Source organism: Scyliorhinus torazame, chromosome 30, assembly GCF_047496885.1.
Source record: "Scyliorhinus torazame isolate Kashiwa2021f chromosome 30, sScyTor2.1, whole genome shotgun sequence".
Classification (NCBI taxonomy): domain Eukaryota; kingdom Metazoa; phylum Chordata; class Chondrichthyes; order Carcharhiniformes; family Scyliorhinidae; genus Scyliorhinus; species Scyliorhinus torazame.
The window spans coordinates 27,233,251-27,254,980 of record NC_092736.1 but is presented as its reverse complement, the minus strand read 5'-3'; the positions used below and the strand labels follow the sequence as shown (position 1 = coordinate 27,254,980).

The 21,730-nt window shown below is 44.7% G+C and overlaps 1 protein-coding gene across 4 annotated transcripts in view; it reads right to left on the bottom strand.

The window, feature by feature from the left end:
* Positions 1 to 21,730, bottom strand: part of sin3aa (SIN3 transcription regulator family member Aa) — a 159,677-nt gene that overhangs the window by 64,760 nt on the left and 73,187 nt on the right. For all 4 annotated transcript variants that reach the window (XM_072493045.1, XM_072493047.1, XM_072493044.1 and 1 more), the window contains 3 exons: positions 9,369 to 9,548; positions 6,663 to 6,769; positions 1,705 to 1,984 (listed from right to left, as the gene is read on the bottom strand). In XM_072493045.1, the coding sequence (XP_072349146.1) occupies positions 1,705 to 1,984; positions 6,663 to 6,769; positions 9,369 to 9,548 (567 nt within the window). The remainder of the gene's footprint in view (positions 1 to 1,704; positions 1,985 to 6,662; positions 6,770 to 9,368; positions 9,549 to 21,730) is intronic.

Below are 21,730 nucleotides of genomic sequence, written 5' to 3'. Positions count from 1 at the left end.
CTGCTTCTGTCACCACCTCAGCTTATCTGCTGCTATAAAGATCATTCATACAGTTGCTACCTCTGCACTTGACTATTCCAATGCACTCCTGCGTGGCCTCCCACTTTCCACCCTCTGTAAACTTGAGGTGATCTGCTGCCTAAGCTATTTAGCAGCACCAAGTCTTGGGCTCACTGACCTACAGGGATACCTGATCATGCAATGCCTTGATTTTCAAATTCTCATCCTGGTTTTAAAATCCCCCCATGGCCTCACCCCTCCCCATCTCTGTAGTCTCCTCCAACCCCACAATCCTCCAAGATATCCACACTGATCTATTTCCGGCCTCTTGTGCATTTCCATTTTTAATTGCTCCACATTGGTGGCCATGAAGGCATGAAGCGCTGGAATTCCCTCCCTAAACCTCAACTATCTACCTCGCTGTCTTCCTTTAAGTTGCTTCTCCAAACCTACCTCTTTTACCAAGTTTTTTGCCCTAACACAGCTTGGTGTCCAATTTTGCTTTATAAATACTCTTTTGTTTTATTAGAATTGTGGCGCTATATAAGTTGTTGTTTTTAAAATAACCGGCAATGTTTGTGCTTCAGTCAGATAATATTTTGCAACAGAACCTGCTCTATGAAGGGATTTGTTCATTACATCGACAACAAGTTACAGTGAAATCAGTTTTATTTCACCGACGAGCTTCTACCACCTTGGAGTACACACCGAAAGCTAACACCATGCAGCTTCACCATGTTGATTCATTCCCAGGGCCGCATGACCACGGAAGCCGTTTTCACTCTTTTTACCAAGCTTGGTGCCAACTAATCACTGATCACCTACTTTATTAAATAAAGTCAAGCAGTTAATAGCTGAAAGCTCTTTAAACACCTTCCCATGTCTTTGGCTGTCAGAAGCGAGTGGCGGATTTCACTATTGAATATACATGCAAAGGAACAATTACGTATCAATTCTGATCATGTTTGATGCCATCACAGTTCTGAAGGATTCACTGATGATTGACCATTACCGTGATAAAGCTTAGCAATTAAAGTTAGTTGCACTTTAGCCAATGGTGAAAAGAAAATTAATCTAACAAAACACTTCTGAGTAGAAAAATATGTTCTTTCAGTTATTGGTCAGCAGATGCTCAGGGCCCAATGCGACTTTCTAGCTGGCCTTGAGTGTGCAAGAGCTTCTGAAAGCAAGATCCACCCTTTCACCTCAGAGAAAGATACTTGTTAAATTTTGTGACAACTCTGAAGTTATTCAAGTAATAATCTAGCGCTTACTGAAAACACAACCAATGCAAGCACAGTATTGTACTGGTATCCGTCATGCAAGCAATGTCTTAAAGTACACTAGTAAGATTTCACCAGAGATGAATCAGTCATCTTTCGTCAGGTTCAATTCCAAATGTTGGCTGTTACGTGCATTCCTGCAGCGTGAGCATCATAATGGAGATGATGTTCCCAACTCAAAAGTTTACCTACCAAGGCTGGCAATTGAGGAAGAAAGCTAGGATAGGTTTGCGGTGATAGAGAGAGGTGGCCTAGTGATATTCGGTGGCACTCCGGTTTGCACAATGGGGAACGGCAGAACAGCCCTGATCTCGTCTGCCCTGCGGGTTGTGTAAAGCCCCAAAAAAGCGGTAAAAGTGAATCAGGTAATGCAATACTGACAACGCCAGGAGACCTGCAAGATTATTCCACCCCCGCTCACCTTGGGGACTTTGGCAGGAGGTGGTTGTGGAGCTGGCTGTGCCGGGGCAGGAGCAGCGTGCTGCTGGGGTTGCTGCTGGTGCTGCTGTTGGGGCTGCGGCTGGGCGGCATGCTGAGGAGTGATCTGATGGACTTGTCCTGGCGTCGTCACATTCACCATGTCGTTCGTCTGCACCTCAATTTTATAGCCTGGAGGCAGGAAGGTGTTGAAGCCCATGATGAGGTCAGGGTGCCCTTTGAAGAGCTGAGAAACCCGGCTGATCACTCCGGGGGTATCAATGCTGCAACATTTCAAAAAGAGGCTATTAAAATTTTAAAAACTTTGGAACGCTGCAGCTTCCATCTGTCAAAACTAACCCAGTACATTTACTATCCACACGTCTTCACCGAACCTGAAGTGTTTCCACTGATCTCACTCAATAATAAGGCCTCCACCATTCCGACAAACTCTATTCAACTGCCTTCTCAACCTTACTTTAATTAGTTACAAACCCCTGTTAGAGTTCATTGGATTTTGCTCTGCACAAATTAGCTATGGCTTTAGAATTGATGAAGGAAGCCATTTGGTCCTTCATGTTTGTGCCAGCTCTTTGAATTATCCAATTAGTCCCACTCCTCCCACTCTTGTAGACTCTGATGTAACTAAAGTAATTAAATGTCAAAGCAAATTCTTCCCTCTTCCTCTCCTTAATTAGTTGGTAAATGCTTTTATTAAGAGTTTTTAGGAGTTAATTTCTTTTTGTACTTTTGCATTCAACATCTAACTTAACCTTAAATTGGAGCTTCTTCCATAGCGTTAGTCGGTGGTAAACTGCCAACTAGTAACAGTTGATTAATTAGATGGCTAGTTAGGAACTGATAATTACTGTCAGTGAGGGCACGCTCAGGTCTTTGGAATTTAATAGTTTAAACTATTTTTTAAAAAACGCTTTGCGCTTTTACAGGTCATGCAAGGACAGCTGAGGCCTGTTGCTTGAAATTCCAGCACCAAGTGGGAACTTCAGGACACTTAAGTGTCTTGGGGGACCAATTGTGTAGGAAATGTTCCCAGATGCTTGAGCTCGGATTCAAGGTTTCCTATCCTGACAGAAGGCTGGAGTCACTGCAAAGCATCAAGCAGGCTGAGAGCCCCCCTGGATCTGATTCTGTTCCTATGTCTTATGGCCCATAATTTCTAGGACGTGGCCAACCCACAGGCAGAGAGAATTTGGGATGGTAGATCCATCTAGGCAGTCACCAACATTAACAGAAATAGAAGATCAGAGAAGGATCAATGCTTGCCTCAAGGGTTTGTGCAGGAGGGAGGACTTCATATTCTTTGGTCACTAGGACCAGTTCTGGTCCCAAAAGTGGACGGTTACACCTAAACAGAACTGGACTCGTGTCCTCACGGGCAGGGTCATTAATGTGGTTGGGGAGGGTTGGGACTAAATTGGGGGCGGGGGGGGGGCAGAATATAGAAGGAGGAAAGAAGAATCGAGTAAATAAAGGAGTAAGAGTGTTAAATGACACTAGAGTAATACCACGTTAGATAGCACCAGATTAGGAATACAAAGACAGGTTTAAAATGCATGTATGTAAACATGCCAAGTGTGGTGAATAAGTTTGGTGAGCTATGAGCACAAATACCTGTTTGGAAATATCATGTAGTGGCAATAACAGAAATGTGGCTTAAAAATGTGAGAACTGCCCGGGTCACTGTCTGTGTGGAGTTTGCACATTCTCCCCGTGTCTGCGTGGGTCTCACTCCCACAAGCCAAAAATGTGCGGGGAAGGTAGATTGGCCACGCTAAATTGCCCCCTAATTGGAATAAAATAATTTAGTACTCTATTTATTTTTTTAAAATGTGAGATCTGGGCGCTTAATATTCCTAAGAGGAAAAAGAGATGGAGTGGCAGTACTGATTAGGGAAGATATTGTAGTGTTGCAAAGTGAGAATAGCCTTATAATAACCTTTATTATCGTCACAAGTAGGCTTACATTAACACTGCAATGAAGTTACTGTGAAAAACCCCTAATCGCCACTCCAGCGCCAGTTCAGATACACGGAGGGAGAATTCAGAATGTCAGATTCAACTAACAAGCATGTCTTTCGGGACTTGTGGGAGGAAACCGGAGCACCCGGAGGAAACCCACGCAGACACGGGGAGAATGTGCAGACTCCGCACAGACTGTGACCCAAGCAGGTCTCGAAATCGGGAACCTGGCACTGTGAAGCAACAGTGCTATCCACTGTGCTACCGTGCCTTCAGGAGACATGGACAGAATCCATTTGGTTAGAGAGAGAAAGCGAAAAAATAAGAGGCAAATCTGTAGGGATATCACAGAGGTATAGAAGACCAACAGAGTGGTAATATTGGGGGACTTTAATTGTTAAAATATCAATTGAGATAATTGTTAGAGTAAAAGGAAAATAAAGTTGAGGAATTCCTTTAGGAGAAGGCCCCTGACTAGTAATGTTTTTGATCTAACTAGGAATGAGGCATTGTTGAAACCCGGTGCCGGGGAATCAGGTGGGCCAAATGGGCCAAGTGTCTGTGGTGGAACATTTGGGTAAGAATGATTATTGTATCATACGGTTTAGATTAGTAATGGAGAAGGACAGCACTGTGGCACAGTGGTTAGCATTGCTGCCTATGGAGCTGAGGACCCTGTTTTGAATCCCTGCCCTGGGTCACTGTCCATAAGGAATTTGCACATTCTCCCCGTGTCTGCGTGGGTTTTACCCCCACAACCCAAAGATGTGCAGGATAGGTGAATTGGCCATGTTAAATTGCCCCTTAATTGGGAAAAAAAAAAAAATTGGGTAGTCTAAATTTATAAAAAGAAAAAAAAAGTAACGGAGAAGAGCAAGGAGCAATCTAATATAGTACTTCTAAACTGGAAGAGGGCTAACTGCAATCATAGGAGTAAAACAGAACCAAAGACTAACAGGATAAACAATAATGGGTGATTTTTAAGGAAGAAATGTTTCAGAGGGGTGAAAGTTAAGTCGCTTGGAGGTTTGGGTAATTAAGGAGAGCCTGTATGGAATTGTAAAAGGCAGATTGTGTTTGACTAATCTAATTACTAATTACATTTTTTGATGATGGACCAAAGAAGATTGCTGAAAGGAGATCAGTGAATGTTATCGATATGGATTTAGAATCATAGTATTCCTACAGTGCAGAATCGACTGGGCAGCAGGGTAGCACAAGTGGATAGCACTGTGGCTTCACAGCGCCAGGATCCCAGGTTCGATTCCCTGCTGGGTCATTGTCTGTGTGGAGTCTGCACGTTCTCCCCGTATCTGCATGGGTGTCCTCCAGGTGCTCCGGTTTCCTCCCACAGTCCAAAGACGTGCATGTTAGGTGGATTGGCCATGCTAAATTGCCCTTAGTGACCAAAAAGGTTGGGAGGGATTATTGGGTTACGGGGATAGGGTGGAAGTGAGGGCTTAAGTGGGTTGGTGCAGACTCAATGGGCCGAATGGCCTTCTTCTGCACTGTATGTTCTATGTAATGTATGTAATATCGCTAGGTCTTTTCCAACAAATGGGGAAGGCAGAGTAATTAAAATAGGCGGCTTGGCTAACAAGGGAGATAGGTTTTGATGCAACAAAATCACAGGGTGTATGATGCATCCCGCAAATGCTTCAAGCGAGAAACAGGCCAAATGCGATAGGTTGAGAGGGAAGTGAAGAGGAAAATGCAAATGGCAAAAAGTATAAGAATAGGTTTCATAGAATTTACAGTGCAGAAGGAGGCCATTCAGCCCATCGAGTCTGCACCGGCTCTTGGAAAGAGCACCCTACCCAAGGTCCACACCATCCCCATAACCCAGTAACCCCACCCAACACTAAGGGCAATTTTTGCACACGAAGGGCAATTTATCATGGCCAATCCACCTAACCTGCACATCTTTGGACTGTGGGAGGAAACCGGAGCACCCGGAGGAAACCCACGCACACACAGGGAGGATGTGCAGACTCCGCACAGACAGTGACCCAAGCCAGAATCGAACCTGAGACCCTGGAGCTGTGAAGCAATTGTGCTATCCACTATGCTACCGTGTTGCCCACTAATAGAATGGAGGTTGATATAAAAGGTAACCCAACAATCTTCTCCCAGCATGTAAATAGTAAGTAGGTAGTAAGAGACGGAATGGGGTCTATTGGGGACAAATAAGGTGATACATGTTTTGAGGCACAGGGCAAGGCTAGAACATTTAATGAACACTTGGCATCGGTATTTACTCAGGAAGAGGAAGTTGCCAAAATATCAGTAACTAAAGGTCATGTATGGGGTGAAAATTGATTAGAGGGACGCATTGGAAAGGCTGACAGTGCTCGGAGTTGAGAAGTCACCTGGTGTGGGTGATTTGGACCCCAGGTTGCTCAGGGAAGTCATGGTGGAGATGCCAGAAGGTCGTGCCAAAATCCTCCAATTTGCCCTAGATTTGGTGGTGGTTTGCTAGAGGTTTAAAAAGTGGTAAACGTGACACTCCTACTCAAGGAGGGTGTAAGAACATTCGTGGTATCTATCGGCTGGTCAGTTTAACATCAGTGGGGGATACGATTTTAACAACAATAACAAAGGGGGGAGAGTTAAGTCGCTTGGAGGTTTGGGTAATTAAGGAGAGCCTGTATGGAATTGTAAAAGGCAGATTGTGTTTGACTAATCTAATTACATTTTTTGATGATGGACCAAAGAAGGTTGATGAAAGGAGATCAGTGAATGTTATCGATACGGATTTAGAATCCTACAGTGCAGAATCAACTGGATTGTTCTAGAGACAGCCAGATTGGACTCAATGGGCTGAATGGCCTCCTTCTGCACAGTAACAACTTTAAGATTCCTGCATTAATTGACATATAGATCACAATTCTCTTAAAATGCAAAATAGTGAGAGCAGTTGTCGTAGTCTGTACAACCATATTTATGGTACAGGCAAGGAAAGAGAATCGCCCTGTACCCTACCTCTGAGATTTGAACTCCTTCATGATGTCAAGAAAGTCATTGTAAACCTGGGGCTGGTTTCCAAACTGTAACTTCACCTGGTCAAGGTAGGACAAAGCATCTTCAACCTGACAAAATAGAAGGCAAAAAGGGGACAGCAGTTTGACGGTGCCGCAGAAACATCGATTTAGCACAATAACTTCAAGCTAAAGAGTAAAAAAAGGGGAATAGGTGACAATACCCTCAGAGTAATCTATTCAAAATCATCGGGAAAAGTTAACATTCATGCAGGACACTGTGGGGGGTCAGAGAGCTCAATTGGTTAGATGGCTAGAGTGTGGTGCAGAATGACTGCAACAGCATGGGTTCAATCCTTGTACCTGCTTCAATAGTTCAGACTGCTACCTCTTTGCCTGGTCCCATGCTTGACGAGGATCATGCCGAGGTAACCACTTGTCTCCCTCTGACAGAGAGAGATTGCCTGTGGTCCCTCATGGATTATGGCTAATTGTCACTACCAATGACCATGCAGGGAATTGCAAGAAATACAGTCATATTGTTAATGCTAAACTTGTACTCTACATTAGTAACAGCAGCGGGGCTGTTATGCAACACATCATCAAAGAATAACACCATCGCATGGCAAGTAATACAACAGCGCTCGAAAGCAAATTGCCAAGGCAACACAACATCACTGTTAAACAACATTGCCAGCGGACAACGCGAGAGTGTCAATAAGCAACATTTCAACCATAAATGCAACACAAGGTGTTAGTACATCACTGCATTAGGCAATATCAGCATCAGAAATGCAACATCACAAGGCATACCACAGAATCATAAAGAAATACTGATATTAACACCTGATATTGTAGGGAGGGAAAAGGCAGATTGTGCACCAATGGATAACGTTGTTATGATGGTGAAGTGCGGCAGATACCGTATCATGCAATGTTTGATAACATTTTCACGCGATTATCTTCTAAAATGTCTGCTGCACCAAGTTACCCAGTTTTGCACTGCTGCCACATTCCTCCAATCAAACTTGGAGCAAAGACGGTGTAAAAGAATGTAGGGAAAGTGCGCAAGAGAAAGTGAGAGAGTGGGCAAGGGGGCAGTGTGAAAAAAAAAGTAAAGAGACAGATTACAAAAGAGAAAGAAAGCCTGCATTTATACAGTATGTTACTGCATTCTCAGAATACCAGAATATATGTTATAATAACCGAATTAATTTTGAAGAAGTAGTCACTTCTGTAGTGTAGGTTATAATTGAAATGGAGCCACGTGAACTACATTGGCACAGAGGGAGTTTCTGTGTAAACTTGAAAACTACAAAATATGAGGCAATAAAACTCAGGAAGAAGTAAATGCTGTAACAGGCACACACACACACACAACAAGACAAGGTGGGGAAGATAGGATGGGTCCCTCCAATTCCTTTTAACTGTTTATATCAACCCTTTATAAAAATGTTATCTCACCTTTGTAAGGTCAGAGTGCCAGAGGTCTGACACGATATAATATTAACATAGCCGCAGAATAAACTGGTGTACAGATCTTATAATAACTCAGAATCTTATACTGAGGGTATAATATTGTAGAGATCGTGTAGCAATACCGTTATTCTAATAGTTCTACAGTTTAACTTCAGGTTCAAGCGCAACAGTCGGCCAATTATCATGACAGACACTCAGGGGAGAATAAAAGCAGAATTAAACTGCTCCCACTGACTCGGTCCCCATATTATTATACAAGACCATAAGACATAGGAGCCCAATTAGGCCACTTGGCACATCGAGTCTGCTCCGTCATTCAGTCATGGCTGATATTTTCTCATCCCCAATTCTCCTGTCTTCTCCCCATAACCCCTGATCCCCTTGCATGGTTTAGAGCTCCGGCTAATTTTCCTAACTTGTTTTCTCTTCACTCCTGTGGTTTATGTGGTTCACCTGAGGCAGGAGCAGCGCTCCGAAAGCTAGTGACATCGAAACAAACCTATTGGACTTTAACCTGGTGTTGTAAGACTTCGTACTGTGCTCACCCTTGTCCAATGCCGGCATCTCCACATCGTGGTTTATGTGGTCATTTGAACCCCCTGACAGAATCTTATGACACAGAAGTCAGCTCACTCTGTGCAGGAACCATCCATTTTGATTCCTTTTCCTGTACCCTTTTTGCACGGTATTTTCAATTATTAATCACAGAGCCCGGTAAAGAATCCCGCATGCTAGCTCTCTCCATGAACAAAATAAATCCTCCTAACGGCTTTCTTCGATCCTTAAGTGATGGTCTGAAATGACCAAGGCTCTCATTACCAGCTCATTACATTGCTGATATGCTACTTCCTTATCGTTCACATTAACGGTAGAGGTATTTAGGCCTTATTACAAAAGGCGGAATAAATCTGCGATTTCTAGCATTGGTAGTCTTGCTGAACTGGATTAAAAGCTCATTACCATCTTTGGCCTTTCAGCCTCTGACAGGCAAACACATGGTTCTCTCCACTACAAGTAAATCTAAATGACAGGTGAGTTAGGCAGAGAGAAAAAAAGTGTAGACATAACAGAGGGGTGCATCTACATCTGAAAATGACGGGAGAAGTAATGGAGCTAATCTTATTTCAAATTTTGGGTGGTAAGTATAAAATTAAAGTTTTTTAAAATATCCACCAAAAGCTTTGAAGATTTTTTTTAAAAATTCAGTCCCGTTGAGGTAATGAGAGCTCACCTTTAGCCTCTGGAACTGCTGCTGTCCTTGGACCGGTGTGGCTGGTGCTCCTGGAGGATGGGGATGGCTCTGGGGTACCACCTGCTGTCCATGAGGCTGAACTGATGCAGTGTGATGATGCCCACTGTGTACAACTGGAGAATGGCTGTGACTGCCAGAGCTCTGAGGCATAGCTGAAACCTGCAGCAGAAAAAGGTGGTGACTGACACACTGATACCACAGGTTAATTATCAACCCTTCATATTCACCAGTTGAGAAACATGTCAAGTTGCCTCTGTCTCCTGCTCTGAATATTTGAGCGGTGACCTCCTTGCAAACCCAGCCTAATGATACAATCATTAGTTAATAACCTTTTCACTGCTCGCCCAGCAGACAAACATATAAGCTTTTCAATTAAAGGGGAAGGGGGGAAAGAATTAAGAGATGGAGGATGCGCTTTCAAGAAAGAGATTCCTTCTCTATACCACTTCCTGTAACAACTGGCTTGTAATGCAGAACAACGCCAGCAGCGCGGGTTCAATTCCCGTACCGGCCTCCCCGAACAAGCGCCAGAATGTGGCGATTAGGGGCTTGTCACAGTAACTTAATTGAAGCCTACTTGTGACAATAAGCGATTATCAGACTGACAACACTTATAAAGCACAGCCTGCTCCAATTCAACGTGAGCAATACACAGATCTGCTTGCACATTACAATGTTTCCTGTACACCACACTTCAGACATCACACACCACCTGATGCCAATTTCCATATCATAATTTGAAACAGCAGACATTTGCAATGTACAGAAAGACTTTCCAGGAATACAAGATGCTGGGGGCAGATGTTTACAAGTTTTTAAACCAGCCTGTCCAAAGCACAAAGTTGGAGCAATAATCTTCTGACTGCGTAGCAACTGATCTCTTGATGGATCAGACGGCATTTGCTTATCAATTAGACCTTGTTGGCTGAAATGCTTTCTTCATGTTCTTTTACATAAATTCCCAGACAAAACAACACAGCCCCTCGTTTAATGTGAGCACAGTCAATGGACATTTGCCTGTCTTTGTTCAGTTTTTTAAAAATGTGTTTGTTTTGGCATGGAAGCTTATTATTTCTGCTTAATAAGCTGACTACTATCAACGATTTAATCTTTTAATAGCTTCTCAGGTATTCCACTATCTCCTACTGTTTCCCACGTGCAAGAACCAGGAAGCTAACCTGCTCACAGGCCAATACTGTGAGTCAGCGACTGAAAGACTTTGGCATGAAGCCCAGTGCGACTTAGCTTATGATTTTCCCAACCTACAGCACAAAGTGCCTGGATTCTCATCGCTCATCTTCCACCCTACCCAACTGAAGCCAGGAAGTCATCACGCTCCACTGAGCTCCGACATTTTCCTCTGGGTTGAGAGATGTGGGTAGAAGAACCCACCCTGGAGGCAAAGCAAGCGCTTTCAAAGTTTACAGCACACGTTCTGGTCATTCAATTCATTCTGCATCCCTTTTGACTTGTGCAACAAAGGCCTGGTACAGCACAGGATTATTCAACAGGAATGTTGCTTCTGAAATCGGCTCAATCCCCCAGATGTTTTTTTTTAATAAAGTGAGGTGACTATTTTATGCTGCACTTCTCCGGCAACATTAAAATAGTGAAAGAATGCACTTCCTCTGCAAGCCAATGATGTTTAGCGACTTCTTTGGCAGGCGTCTTTGGTCACGTCACATAACAAGGAAAGGTAGTATTACAGAAATATTAACTGAAAACATTACATGGAGTGGACGCACCAAACAGTGAGTGAAGTACACCGATCTTCTAATGTGCTGCACCCGATCCTTGCAAGTTCCTGATCTTGGCCATGGTATCTGGGTGTCGCCAAACAGAAGCCATCTGCATCCTCATGGTAAAGCAGCAAAAAGTAAAAATTTCTATGTGCTGCAGTCCGAGCTACCCTTGCACATAGAATCATAGAATTTACAGTGTAGAGGGAGGCCATTCGGTCCATCGCGTCTGCACCGGCCCTTGGAAAGAGCACTCTACCTAAACCCATACCTCCACCCTGTCGCCATAATGCCACTTAACCGTTTTTGGACACTAAGGACAATTTAGCATGGCCAATCCACCTAACCTGCACATCTTTGGACTGTGGGAGGGAGCCGGAGCACCCGGAGGAAACCCACGCAGACATGGGGAGAATGTGCAGACTCCGCACAGACAGTGATCCAAGCCGGGAATCGAACCGGGGACCCTGGGGCTGTGAAGCAGCTGTGCTAACCACTGTGCTACCCTGCTGCCCATCTGGTAGCCAATTATACTGATACTGACAAGAAGCTGGGAACAATCTCTCAATACACATACACAAAATGGAAATACTTACCTCAACCAGAAAACGGTGGCACAGTATCAGCAACCCTGTGAGGGCTGAAGTATTATTTTAGCAACTGAATCGAGTTGGCAATTAAACAGCGGTACAAGTTTGCAGAAAGTTGTTTTTGCTAATCCCACACATTTGCAAGAGGCATAGGAAACAATGCTTTGGTGCTCAGAAGGTTAACAGCCAGTTCCAGATAAGCAAAGACCTTATAAGAACATAAGATGGGGAGGGAAGGTGGCCAGAGTTAGAAAGGTGCTACTACAGAGGGGAAGGCAGGCAGGGGGTTTGGGTCTTCCGAACCTGATGTATTATTACTGGGCAGTGAATGTGGAGAAGGTACGGAGCTGGGTAAGAGGGGTTGATTCCCAGTGGGTCAGAATGGAGGAGAGTTTGTGTAGGGGGTCGGGATTGAAAGCACTAGCAACAGCGCCGCTCCAGATAGCCCCGGGGAAGTACTCAGGGAGTCCAGTAATAATAGCTTCATTGAGAATTTGGAGGCAGTTCTGCCAACATTTCGAGTTAGGGGCAGGGTCAAGGGAAATGCCGATTTGGGGGAACCACAAAACATGAGCCAGGGAGGTGGGATGGAAATTTTCGGAAATGGGAGGAGAAGGGGATTAAGACACTAAAAGATTTGTTTCTTAGGGGTCGGTTTGCAGGATTGAAGGAGCTGGAAGCGAAGTATGGGCTGGAGCAGGGGGAAATGTTTAGATACATGCAGGTTCGAGATTTTGCCAAAAAGGAGATACAGAACTTCCCAGAGGAGCCGGCCTCCACATTGCTGGAGGAGGTGCTGACGACAGGGGGACTGGAGAAGGGGGTAGTGTCAGCGGTCTACGGAGCTATTTTGGAGGAGGAGAAGGCATCACTGGAAGGGATCAAAGCAAAGTGGGAGAAAGAGTTGGGAGAGGACATGGAGGAGGGGTTCTAGAGTGAGGTGCTCCGGAGAGTGAATGCCTCCACCTCATGCGCAAGGTTAGGGCTGATACAGATGAAGGTGTTATACAGAGCACACCTCACGAGGATGAGCTGATTCTTTGAAGGAGTAGAAGATGTGTGTAAACGTTGTGTGTGTGTGTGTGTGTGTGTGTGTGGGGGGGGGGCTAATCACGTTCATATGGGGGGGGGGGGGGGGCCGCTAATCACGTTCATATGTTTTGGTCCTGTCCAAAGCTAGAGGATTACTGGAAGGAGTTTTTTAGGGTAATTTCTAAAGTGGTGCAAGTGAAACTGGACCCGGGCCCCCGGGAGGCCATATTCGGGGTGTCGGACCAGCCAGGGTTGGAAACGGGTGCGGAGGCAGATGTCGTAGCCTTCGCCTCGTTGATCACCTGAAGGCGGATCCTGATGGGTTGGAGAGCAGCCTCTCCACCCTGTGCCCTGGCGTGGCAGGGGGATCTGTTGGAATTCTTGACTCTTGAGAAGGTTACGTTTGAACTGAGGGGAAGGATGGAGGGGTTCTCCAATTCATGGGCATTATTCATTATGCACTTTCAAGAACTGGAAAACATTGAACATTAGTTTGGGGGGGGGGGGTTTAATGGTGGCCATGGGTGATTCCGGATTCCTTTTTCTCAGTTGTTTATGTGAACATGTGGGTAAATGTTTGGGGTTTGGTGGGAGGATGGGATTGTTGTTATTGATATGGGGATTGACATATTTGTTACTGATTACTGATTATTGTTTCTTGCGAAAAAGGAGAATAAAGAAATATTTAAACAATAAAAAAAATAAGAACATAAGAATTAGGAAGGCCATTTGTCCTTTCGAGCCTTTCACGGTTGATCACAGTGGCAAAGTGGTTAGCACTGCTACCTCACAGCCCCAGAGACCCGGGTTCAATTCCAGCCTTGGGTGACTGTGTGGAGTTTGCACGTTCTCCCCATGTCTGCGTGGGTCTCCTCCCACAGTCCAAAGACATGCAGGTTAAGTGGATTGGCCATGTAGGGTGCTCTTTCAGTTGGCGCAGACTCAATGGGCCGAATGGCCTTCTTGTACACTGTAGGGATTTAATGAACTCCATCGTTCCACATTATATCATACCTCTGAATTCCCTTAGTGACAAAAAAATCTGTCAATCTGCATTTTAAATATACTCAATATCTGAGTATCCATACCATCTGGGGGAGAGAATTCTAAAGATTCACAACACTCGGAGTGAAGAGATGTCTCCTTATCTAAGTCTTAAATGGCCAGCCCCTCATTCGGAGGCTGTGGCCCCATGTTCTAGATTCCCAGCCAGGAGAAATATATTTTCAGCAGCCACCATCAAACCCGTTCGAATTTTATGTTTCTATCAGATCATCTCTCGTTCCTCTAAACTCCAGGGATAATAGGCCTAATCTACTCAATCTTTCAGCGTATTAGAGGACAAACCCCTCGTCCCTATGTTAATTCTCTGTGATTCGTGTACAAGGACAGCCAGATTCCTCCGAATGCAAACATTTCCCAGTCTCCCACCATGCTAACAATATTCTGCTTTTCTGTTTTTCATACTGAAGTGGATAACTTGACACTTCACCATTGTATTCCTGATGCAGACTGAAAGTTTAATTCAAGGAGAGAATTCCATGCCGTTCAAATTTAAATATACCCAACCCACCATCCAGGCTTCTAGACAATAACAGATGTATGAAGTCCAGTCACTGTTGTACTAGGAAGGAGACAGCAACCGTCCCGTGGTCTTCCTGTAAAAGTAAGTTTTCCAACCTGAAAACCTACAATGCTGTCAAGAATCTTAGAATCCCTGCAGCACAGAAGGAGGCCATTCAGCCTATCAAGTCTGCACCGACCCTCCAAAAGAGCATCCTACCGAGGCCCAACCCCCCCACCCAATTCCCATAACCCCACCTAACCCCATAACCACCTAACCCCACCTAATCCTCAATGTTGGAAGGCCTATCCTGGACAAAATGTGAACTACTCGCAAAAGAACACCAGGAATGCAGGTATAGTCACTCTGTAAGAAACTAGCCTCACGGACCAATCCAACAGTCAAGCCCAAATTCCCAGATACCAATTCATTGTACGCCTCAACAAAGACGCAAACAACTTAAAATCAGATGATCCCTACTCCATAACAAAGTAGGTAAGCTGAACATGACCAAATAGTACATACCACCAAATGACCTGTGGCTCAACCTCATAATACATCCTTGGCGTACTCAACCATGTACACTGGTGACAGAAACTGATAGCCAAGTTCCGCACGCATGAGTATGGTCTCAACCGGGACCTTGGATTCATATATCACAACATTCACCCCCCACCATCTTGCCTGGGCTTGCAAAATTGTACCAACGGTTTTGGTTTGAAACAATTCACACCTCTTTAACCTGTGATTATCCCTCTCTCCAGTCGCACCGTCTGGACCTGTAAAAACGTAATTACCTGCAAAGACTCGCATTCAAAGTATCATCATTCATCATTGGCTTTGTCTATATATGAGTGTGTGTAACCTACCTCTTCACTCACCTGATGAAGGAGCTCCGCTCGGAAAGCTAGTGATTCCAAACAAACCTGTTGGCCTTTAACCTGGTGTTGTAAGACTTCTTACTGGCAACTTCAACAGCCAACAGCACACTTGGGGGTACCTTCAATAATAACTGGGAGAACAACTGTCCGACCAGACCCACCTAAAACCTACGCTCAATGCAGCCTGGCACATTCCATGGATGGCTACTCATCTGATCTTTCATTCACAACACAGGACAGCAATGGTCAACCGCTGATCAGCTCCCGACAAGTGCTGTCCATCTTCCTCAACATCACTGAACCCTCATTCACACTGGCCTTGAACTAACATCCATCAATTCAAAGCCACAATTATGTTGGAATCTGAGGAAGGGTAACTGGGATGCCAACAGCAGATACTTGGAAAAAACACCATTCACCGGATGCCAAACCTCTCTGAAAACTATAACCACTTTACTCGACTTCTCATACTGGCAGCCACCAATATTGTTCCCCAGAGTTTCAGGCAAAGTTTCATACCCTCCGAGATCCTGGAAAGTGAATGGCTCCTTGAAGAATAGAGAAAATGGAGGCCCCAATATAGAAGATAGAACATTACAGGCCCTTCGGCCCGCGATGTTGCGCCGACCTGTGAAACCACTCTGAAGCCCATCTACACTATTCCCTTATCGTCCATATGTGTCTATCCAATGACTATTTGAATGCCCTTAGTATTGGCGAGTCCACTACTGTTGCAGGCAGGGCATTCCACGCCCTTACTACTCTCGGAGTAAAGAACCTACCTCTGACATCTGTCTTATATATATCTCCCCTCAATTTAAAGCTATGTCCCCTCGTGCTAGACATCACCATCCGAGGAAAGAGGCTCTCACTGTCCACCCTATCCAATCCTCTGATCATCTTGTATGCCTTAATTAAGTCACCTCTTAACCGTCTTCTCTCTAACGAAAACAGCCTCAAGTCCCTCAGCCTTTCCTCATAAGATCTTCCCTCCATACCAGGCAACATTCTGGTAAATCTCCTCTGCACCCTTTCCAATGCTTCCACATCCTTCCTATAATGTGGCGACCAGAATTGCACGCAATATTCCAAATGCGACTGCACCAGAGTTTTGTACAGCTGCAACATGACCTCATGGCTCCGAAACTCAATCCCTCTACCAATAAAAGCTAACACACCATACGCCTTCTTGACAACCCTCTCAACCTGGGTGGCAACTTTCAGGGATCTATGTACATGGACACCGAGATCTCTCTGCTCATCCACACTGCCAAGAATCTTACCATTAGCCCAGTACTCTGTCTTCCTGTTATTCCTTCCAAAATGACTCACCTCACACTTTTCTGCATTAAACTCCATTTGCCACCTCTCAGCCCAGTGCTGCAGCTTATCTATGTCCCTCTGTAACTTGTAACATCCTTCCGCACTGTCCACAACTCCACCGACTTTAGTGTAATCTGCAAATTTACTCACCCATCCTTCTACGCCCTCCTCCAGGTCTTTTATAAAAATGACAAACAGCAGTGGCCCCAAAACAGATCCACTAGTAACTGGACTTGTCTGAACATTTCCCATCAACCACCACCCTTTGTCTTCTTCCAGCTAGCCAATTTCTGATCCAAACTGCTAAATCACCCTGAATCCGATGCCTCCGTATTTTCTGCAGTAGCCTACCGTGGGGAACCTTATCAAACTCTTTACTGAAATCCATATACACCACATCAACTGCTTTACCCTCATCCACCTGTTTGGTCACCTTCTCAAAGAACTCAATAAGGTTTGTGAGGCACGACCTACCCTTCACAAAACCGTGTTGACTATCTCTAATCAAATTATTCCTTTCCAGATGATTATACATCCTATCTCTTATAAACCTTTCTAAGATTTTGCCCACAACAGAAGTAAGGCTCACTGGTCTATAGTTACCTGGGTTGTCTCTACTCCCCTTCTTGAACAAGGGGGCAACATTTGCTATCCTCCAGTCTTCTGGCACTATTTCTGTAGACAAAGATGACTTAAAGATCAAAGCCAAAGATATGGCAACAGAGCTCCTCAATTTCTTTTATGAAGGATACCTCATAAGGCGGAGAAGATTGACTTCACGCACAAAATCCCAAAGGCAAGCAAACTCCTACACCACCTGGGAACAGCTGAGAAACAGCCACACCAGCAGCCCAGAATCAACGCTGTCACTTCACAGCTTGCAACGGACTCAAATATACCAGCCAGAAGGAAGATGAAAGGAGGGTAAAAACACTCCTGGTGCAGTCTCTCAAGACTGCCGCAGAGCAGACAGACTTCTCGAGCCCTTACACACAGAGGAAGTGGACAGCGTCTGATAGCTACCAGGCCAGGCAGAACAGCAGGAGTCAATGGGATTACCCGGAATTCCTGAAGAACATTAGATCACAGGGGAGAAAGTGGCTAGCAAAGCTGTTTACCAGCATCCACAGCAGAGGCACAATTCCAGACATCTGGCACTAATCTAAGATAGTGGCCACTGCCAAGCCAGGGAAGCTACTCGACGACCCATGCAGCCACCAGCCACCCCCCAATAACATACAAGGTCTTGAATGCCTCCTGCTGAACAGACTGAGTTCCCTCTGGGAGCAACAGTGGCCCCAGCCCCGAAGAGGCAAGTTTCCGCACAGGTTGCAACTGCTTCAGGAGATCATCAGGCATTGAGGTCTGTTTCCAGAAAGGCTAGTTAGAAGTCAGGAACTGCCGTTTTTGACATATCCTGTGCCTATGACAGTGTGGCTCACAGGCATGCTGTTGAAACTCTCCAAAATCATCTGCTGTACAAAAACCCTGCAACTAATCAACTCCAAATTCGGTGTGCACCCTGGAGACCAAATCAGCTGCCCCTGCCAAACCAACAATGAGTTCCCATAGAGATCAGCCCTTGCACAGCTTTCTGCAACAGATATACCAGTGATGTCCTCCCATAAACTCATAGTTCTTCCCACATACTGACAACTTGGCCCTGGCTTTCCAGGCTAAAGGACATCAGGACATTAAGAAAACACTCATTGAAAATCCAAGTTGTCTGGAAGCCTACTTCAGAAAGTGAAGATTTCAACCAAACGCCACCAAGACTGTTGCATCAGCTTTCCACCTGAACAGTCTGAAGACCAGGGAAGAACTTCATATACGGAAGTCAGAGGTATCATGTCTTGGAAATTAAGCCTCAACACAGCTCAATTTGCTTCCTGTGCTAGTACTGTACTGTATAGCACGAGGGGACATAGCTTTAAATTGAGGGGAGATAGATATAGGACAGATGTCAGAGGTAGGTTCTTTACTCAGAGTAGTAAGGGCGTGGAATGCCCTGCCTGAAACAGTAGTGGACTCGCCAACGCTAAGGGCATTCAAATGGTCATTGGATAGACATATGGACGATAAGGGAATAGTGTAGATGGGCTTTAGAGTGGTTTCACAGGTCGGCGCAACATCGAGGGCCGAAGGGCCTGTACTGCGCTGTTATGTTCTATGTACTGAACCGGGATGTTACTACCTCCATTAATAAGCAGGTTTAATATTTACAGTTTGCCTATTTCGGTGAGCCAGATATTAAGTTTGCAGGAACCAACTGGCTATGAGTTGTGGCAATTTTTAATTTATTCTTTCATGAGAAATGGTCAACATTTGTCACCCGTCCTTAACTGCCCCTGAACTGAATGGCTCGCTTGACCATTTCACATTGCTGAGAGTCACATGCAAGCCAGACCAGGTAAGAATGGCAGATTTCCTTCCCTAAAAGGACATTAGTGAACCAGACGGGTTTTTACAGCAACTGATGATAATTTCATAGTCATCGTGAGAGTAGCTTTATACTCCAGATTTATTCATTGAATTTGAATTGTAACAGCTGCCGTGGTGGGATTTGAACCTATATCCCCAGGGCATTAGCTTGGGCCTCCAGAATACTTGTTCAGTGACAATACCACTCATTATGCCTTCTGCCCAGCAGGGTGAATATTTGTCCTTGAACTGAATCCATTCCTCCTTTGGCCCCAAACGTTTATTTATACCACTGAATGTGGAGCTTATCAAAGTCTTCTATGTAACAGTATAATGACACAAGAAAATGAAGCAGTCTCACTTCCAGTAAAGAGGCCAACACCCTTAACATAAATCACACATGCATGTATACACGCGGACTCAACAGTGAGCTACAGCGAGGCAAGAGATGATTTTACTTTCATTAAATACATGTTAAGGAAAGATACTTACATAGACTTTCACAAGTGGTGAGGTGGCTGCCGCACAATTCCTGATGAGCAAGTATGAGCATTCTAGCCTATATTGTAAAATTACTTACTCATGCACCTATACTGTCAAAATCCAGGATGTTAAGTAAAAGCAGCATGCTACATAGCCACATTAAAGTATCACAGCAAAGTTAGCAGTCTTATATCCCGAGGAGGCAGAAAACTAGATATGCAAACAGTGCTTTACTTGTCCCTGGCTTAGTCTTATATCCCTCGGCATGCTGAGGAACAGGTGGATGAGGAAAGGCTTCATGCACTCAGTGTCCCCGAGGTTCTGCTCATCAGATGCTCCCTCTGCCCCTGGGGCATTAACACTGAATGGATTTTTGAGTCATTTCCTACTTAGATCAGTTTTTTGAATGAATGCTTCAAATGGGCTGGAATACAAATTTTCCATATTGCCTATTTTAAAACCATACTGAACAGAAAGCCTGATGAAACCAAAACATTTCTTGGTAAACTAGTTTTATACATTAAAAAAAGACTGAAATCAACATGTCAGTCAAAGAATTATTCAGTCTAATAACTGAGATCTAATAACCCAAGAGGCAGCACAATATGCACTTTTGAAGTGTTTGATTTGAATGCACCTATCCATCCACATGAACATGTTCTGGTGCACCATACACTTGGTTGGCCCAGTCATTAGCTCTCGGAACACGGGAGACCAGCTTCCGGCAGCGAGTGCCAAGTATCCCTCGTGTGATAACAAGTTAGGATGCCACAGTGATGTGATTATGGTGTGGAAGCATCTTCAGCCAACTCCAGATTCACAGCCTTTGGGCACTGCCTATAGAAGCGTGGGGGAAACAGTATCCCTTGCTTCCAATTTATTAATGAAGGAATATTGCTCCAGTATGATTTTGACTAAGTATTTTAATTTAAGTTACTCTTCAGTCTTAATTATGTCCCAATTGCAGATGGTATTCTGTGGTGTAATGTTACTAATCCATGTACACAGCTGCTGCTATTAGAATGCCCTGGTGGATACCCAGCTGCTGTACAGTGGATACAGGGCGACACCTGCAATTCACTCAAGGTGCAGTTGCTAGTGCTGTCTCAAGAGGTGCAACACTTCTCCACTGAGGAAGCACTCTTACTTGTTTTAAATTCAGCAGGCTACTCACTCCACACCTACTATTTATTTTCTTCTAAGACCAGTGGAAATTAAGCGTTGACACGTCTGGCGAAAGGTTGTCTGCACACTGTCACGGCAAAATCAGAGAGGGTACAGAAAAGATTCACGAGAATGATTCCAGGGGTGAGGAACTTCAGTTACAAGGACAGATTGGAGAAGTTGGGACTAATCTCAAGATTAAGAGATTTGGTAGAGGCGTTCAAAACCACAAACGGTCTGGATAGGGTAGAAAGATAGAAGCTGCTCCCATTGGGGAAGGAGCGAGAATTTGGGAATACCGAGAAAGGAGATTGGCAAAAGAAGCAACATCCTTTTCACACAGCTTGTGGTTGGACCTAGAAAGCACTGCCTGACTGTGATAGAGACAACTGAAGCTTTCAAAAAGGAATTTGATTATCATCTGAAGAGAAAAGATTCACACAGCTACAGGAAAACGGCAGGGTAGTGAGACGAAAGGACAGCACGGTAGCACAGTGGTTAGCACTGTGGCTTCACAGCGCCAGGGGTCCCAGATTCGATTCCCCGCTGGGTCACTGTCTGTGTGGAGTCTGCACGTTCTCCCAGTGTCTGCGTGGGTTTCCTCCGGGTGCTCCGGTTTCCTCCCACAGTCCAAAGACGTGCAGGTTAGGTGGATTGGCCATGATAAATTGCCCTTAGTGACCAAAAGGTTAGGAGGGGTTATTGGGTTACGGGGATGGGTGGAAATGAGGGCTTAAGTGGGTCGGTGCAGACTCGATGGGCCAAATGGCCTCCTTCTGCACTGTATGTTCGATGTTCTATGAAATGAACTGCTCTTGCAGAAGAGCTGGCACGGATATGACCAGCTGAATGGCCTCTTATGCCTGTAACCATTCTATTGTCATGTGAGAGTACCTTTAACAAATGGATGTTTAAGCAATGTACCTTTAAGGAATAGAGCTGATCATATTACTGAAGTGATGTCAGAGGTTGGGGGGAGCTGAGCTCACTTCTGCTTTTGGTTTCAGTTTGAGAGAGTAGCTTGGGTGTGTCTGTGTGTTTCCAGAGCACTGCAGGAAGAAAAGCAAGGTGCTGGAGCTGAAGTCAACCAAGCTGATATATATATCTCTGCCATCCAACAGAAAATATATAATAACTGTGACCT